This window comes from Henckelia pumila, chromosome 4, assembly GCF_033568475.1.
Source record: "Henckelia pumila isolate YLH828 chromosome 4, ASM3356847v2, whole genome shotgun sequence".
NCBI classification, from domain to species: Eukaryota; Viridiplantae; Streptophyta; class Magnoliopsida; order Lamiales; family Gesneriaceae; genus Henckelia; species Henckelia pumila.
In genome coordinates, this window is record NC_133123.1 from 127,069,764 (window position 1) to 127,074,451 (window position 4,688).

General features: G+C 33.1%; 1 protein-coding gene and 1 long non-coding RNA gene across 4 annotated transcripts; one reads left to right on the forward strand and one right to left on the reverse strand.

Annotated features, from left to right (window-relative positions):
• Positions 1–596: 596 nt before the first annotated feature.
• On the reverse strand, positions 597–1,433 carry LOC140861710 (uncharacterized). Its single transcript, XM_073264726.1, has one exon. It carries the CDS (start codon positions 1,431–1,433, stop codon positions 597–599), a length of 837 nt encoding a protein of 278 aa, XP_073120827.1.
• Positions 1,434–2,175: 742 nt separating this feature from the next.
• Positions 2,176–4,295, forward strand: LOC140865536 (uncharacterized). Of its 3 annotated transcripts, none has more exons than XR_012144627.1 (6): positions 2,176–2,314; positions 2,393–2,464; positions 2,542–2,581; positions 2,674–2,744; positions 3,377–3,651; positions 3,766–4,295. It is a non-coding gene; the product is annotated as an uncharacterized lncRNA (long non-coding RNA). The 3 variants fall into 3 exon arrangements; XR_012144626.1 differs by having other exon boundaries at positions 2,184–2,314; positions 2,388–2,464; XR_012144625.1 differs by having other exon boundaries at positions 2,178–2,464; positions 3,766–4,214.
• Positions 4,296–4,688: the final 393 nt, after the last annotated feature.

A 4,688-nucleotide genomic window follows, 5' to 3' on the forward strand; every position in this document is an offset into this window, starting at 1 on the left:
TTGAAAGTTCAATAAATTTCTTTGAGACTTATGAGAGAGTAACACAATTTGTCTCTTCATATAATATTTACTTTTCTAGAGCTTTCAATAATGCTTGTACTTTCAAAAATTGTGTTAACCATTGCGTTGTCAACGCGACATAAATCTATATTGATTTCTGTCCAAAATTCATATTCTACTCACAATAATAGAATCCATAAAAATAAAATATTTTATTCATAATAAGAAAAAAATAACTTTTATTAATAATAGATAAACATATTCAAAACCAACCTCATAAACCAATAGTTCTAAATAACTCATAAATATAAATCAAACTAAATCAAAATAACCAAATAAACGATAAACAAATTATTCAATAATTTTGCACGCTTCCATCTTCAATCAAATGATCAAATTTTTTCTTCCGGATCTTCAAAGAAATCAGAAACGTCAAAATGTGTGGACAGAGATGAGTCTTGACTTAAATCATCACCTTGATACATAAAATTAGTCTCAGCATCCTTTGCTTTTTCTTTTGATGCTTGATAAAGATCAACAAGGTGTTTCGATGTACGACAATTATTATACCAATGCATTTTATCTCCACATTTATATCACCCATTTTCTGAATTCATTGATTTATCATTTTGACTACTTTCAACATTTTTCTCTTGGTCATTACCACACTTTTTGAAACTTACATTCTTTTGATCATTATTATTATTATAACCATCGTTAAAGTAACGAGGTTTTTCATGCCCACGACCATATGGATGAAAGCGTCCTCGACCGCGCCCACGACCACGACCGAATCCGGTCCTATTTTGTTTCATCTTTTCATCATGCATTGCCACATTCACTTCAGGAAATGGGTTGGCACCCGTGGGACGAATTTCATGATTTTTCATCAATAACTCATTATTTTGCTCAGCCACAAGCAAACATGAAATCAAATCAGAATACTTCTTGAAACCTTTCTCTCTATACTGTTGTTGTAAGACAACATTAGAGGCATGGAATGTGGAATATGTTTTTTCCAACAAATCATCATCAGTTATTTTCTCTCCACACAATTTCAATTGTGAACTGATGCGAAACAATGATGAATATATACTTACAGACTTAAAATCTTGTAAGCGCAAGTGCATCCAATCATAACGTGCTTTTGGAAGAATCACTGTCTTTTGATGGCTATACCTCTCTTTCAAATTATTCCATAGATCAAGCGGATCTTTTATCGTCAAATACTCAATTTTCAAACCATCATGAAGATGGTGACGAATGAATATCATAGCCTTTGCACGGTTTTGCAGTGATTCTTTATTTTCCACTTTGATGGTATCTCCAATACCCATAGCATCTAGATGTATTTCAGCATCTAGTATCCAAGAGAGATAATTCTTGCCGGAGATATCAAGAGCGGCAAATTCAAGCTTTGAGATATTCGACATGATGAAATCTATAAAAAATTAAGAATCATATACTATTCATCAATAAATGATAAAATAAATTCGAACACGTATTTAAGATGATAATTCATGAAATAGACATAATTTAATAAAACAGACAAAATAATATGAGTTGTATTCATATATATGTGATGCTCATGTGTATGCGTAGATTTAATAAATCAAATCACCAATCAAAATGCTAAGATCTGATAATGATGTATAATCAAGTAGCCATGCTTTTAATTCAATGAATTTAACAAAGAAAACATTAATTAATGGAAGACATCCACGTAAGTTAACATATGCAGTTTAATAAATAAAAAAAAGATGATGAACTAGTCACGTGTCGCGAATGAGAAAATCAAACATTAAAAATTCAGGAAGTGAACGATGAGATGCGTATAATTTTCACGGTGATTTTTTTGTTAAAAGTGATAGCAAATCGTGCTGATAACATGTTATAAAAGAAAGCAAGAAACTAACCAAAGAATATGCAAAGGAAATAAGTAATTTAATATATCAAAAGTATTACATGAGTGACCTATTTATAGGTACAAGAAATTCTCGGGTATGGTAACTATGATATTACAAAAAAAGTGATATTATCTTGATTCTTTACCATCTTTCGAATATTTGATTATGATTTTCTCCGATCACGCAAATCTTTGACGTCCATAATATTGTAACAAAATTTTATTTTAAGTAAAAATTTGAGTTTTTAAACGTGCTAGTGCAAGTAAAACATTTACTCGCTTTTTGACAAGCCACAGTTCCCCAAACCCTAGCCGTCACTCACTCTCATTCTCACAAATTCCGCCGAAAGCCGAAAGCCGAAAGCCGAATTCCCTCCGTCGTAGCTTTCTCCCCCAAAAGATATTCTTGTATGATGCATCTTTTTGGCGTCTGATGCTTCTTTTTTTTTTTTGGAAGATTTGTGAATTTTTTCAATTTCAGTGTAGCACTTACTGCTTAGGGAATCCGCTCGATGTCTTTCTAAGAATTCATTTTCTTGGTTATAGTTTATTCTGAAGGTACGCCGTTTATTGTCAAGCTTGAAAATTGTGCAACACAATTTTAAATTCTTGCTGATGTTTTTTCTGGGTTTTAGTTTATAGATAGATTTTGTGACAGAGGCCTTCTAAACCTTGGTATAGTTTTTATTTCCATCTATTTTTTATTTCGATAGCAAGAATATTTTGTTACAGATTTTCTAATGGCTCTTCCCTATGTTCCTGAATAGCTTCTTGGGCTTCTTCCGGAAACCATCCGCGAGCGTGAGCGAAGTCCTGTTTCTCATTTGAAGCATTTCAGGTATATTTTTATCTGATGTAATAAAATTAATTTTACTGAAGAAACTTTTAACCTTTCTACTAAAAACAAGAAAGAGAGTACGAATAATGCAAAAGATAAATCATACTAGGTATTTTGATACTTTGTTTCCTTATGTTTGTGCTTTCTGAAACCAATTGAATTTTGTGATTTTGATATTTTGTTTGTGCTGTTGTACATTTCAACCAGAACAGATATTTTCTTCTTTAATAATTTTAATTTCGTTCTTCTTTTGTCTGTACTGTAGACTGTAATCTTATTCCTGCTGCTTTGATCATGTTGATTGGCTAATGTTTTATTTTCTAAAATGATTAACTATTGTTCTCTGCTACTGGTGTTGGAAAAAATTTAATACTGATCGAAGATTAAGCAATATGGAAATTTGTTGCTTCTAAAAGGGAACCATTGTTATCTTTAAGTTCACTCTTCCTTTGGTACCCTGCCTGTAATTTTGTTCATGGGAAGAATTTTTAATGTGGGTTGAGTTTGCTTAACCCCGGGTTTGGGGATATCTTGAGGTTGATTTCTTTGTTAGTGATGTCAAAAATGTTACTATGAATTGTTTTTTTATAGTGGACGATTACAAGTTTACTACGAACTTATATTTGATTTAGGCGGAAAAATTAAATGGGTAATATTGAACAATTTCCATCATTGACCGAGGAGGATTATAAAAAAGCGGACATGTCTATTTGGTGGGACACAGAAAGTTGTTCACTCGGAGGCGCCAAAGCAGATAGGGCTGTGAGTAACATAAGGTCAGCATTGAATCAATTGAACTACCAAGGAAAAACATCTGTTTATGTGTATGGATCCAAACATGTTTTTCTGGGGGCCGACATTTTGAAACTAGCCGCAAATAATATATATTCTTGCGAAGTCTCTGGCGGTATGCATTATTTCCTACTCAATTTTGATTTAGATTTTGTTTCTTTTTCTCAGATTCTTTTCAAATAAATTTTTACATAAATAATTTCTTTTTTTTCTTAATATTTCACCTTAGATGGTAAGTTAGACATCAACAAGAAGATTCTTCCGATGTAATGTCTTGGGTGGGGGTAAAGAATGTGCCATCAAACATTCTGATAATTTCCGAAGACCTAGAACTTTCGAATATGATGAGCCAATTGAGACATCGTAAATACAATTTGCTTTTGGCGCTCCCTGATATAGGCAAATTTCCTTCCCTTACTCGTGTATCAAGTACAATATGGAAATGGGACAACTTGTTGCATGGACAACCACCGGAGGAGGAAAAACCGATTACATGTCTGCCTGTTTGAGAATTGAGAATACGGCAAGTGGAGATCAGGATGCAGCACCAGAGGCAGTACATGGTGGATGAATGTTTCTTTGTGAGTATTTTGAGTAATATATGGCACTTGTGCATTTTTAGCACCCACTTTCATTATGTGAAAAGCGTATATTACATGTCTTTCATTCTTCGTTAGATACTGTTGATGGGTAGTTCTTTGGTAATTTGTTTCCGGTGGATTTCCGTAACATACCTAATGATATTGTCCTGTTTTATTATCTATAGTATGGATTGAATTACGGATATCTTATGAAAATAAAATTGTGAACGATTAGCAATGCTGATATAATGCTACAAATCCGGACACAATAGAAACATTGACTGAGCGACTGTCTTTCCCCAATGATTTGCATGTGCTTCTGGTTTTTCCGTGTCATTACAACCTTGGACATATTGTTGTGCGTCTGCAGCAATTTGATTTAAACTGGACGTCGTTTCTCCTTCTGAATCCTTGCCTTCAACGTCATTGGGTGTAGCCGAAGACTGAACACCTGAACTTCTAGTTTCAGTTAATTGTGATTCAAATATTTTTAGCTGCTTCAATTGATAATTTGGTGACTAACATAGAGAATATTTGTGGATTCATGAACTTTGATAATGGCGTCTCTCTT

Bases quoted from the DNA above. Each gene is read 5' to 3' on its own strand.
- LOC140861710 (XM_073264726.1), bottom strand. From the start codon at position 1,433: ATGTCGAATATCTCAAAGCTTGAATTTGCCGCTCTTGATATCTCCGGC.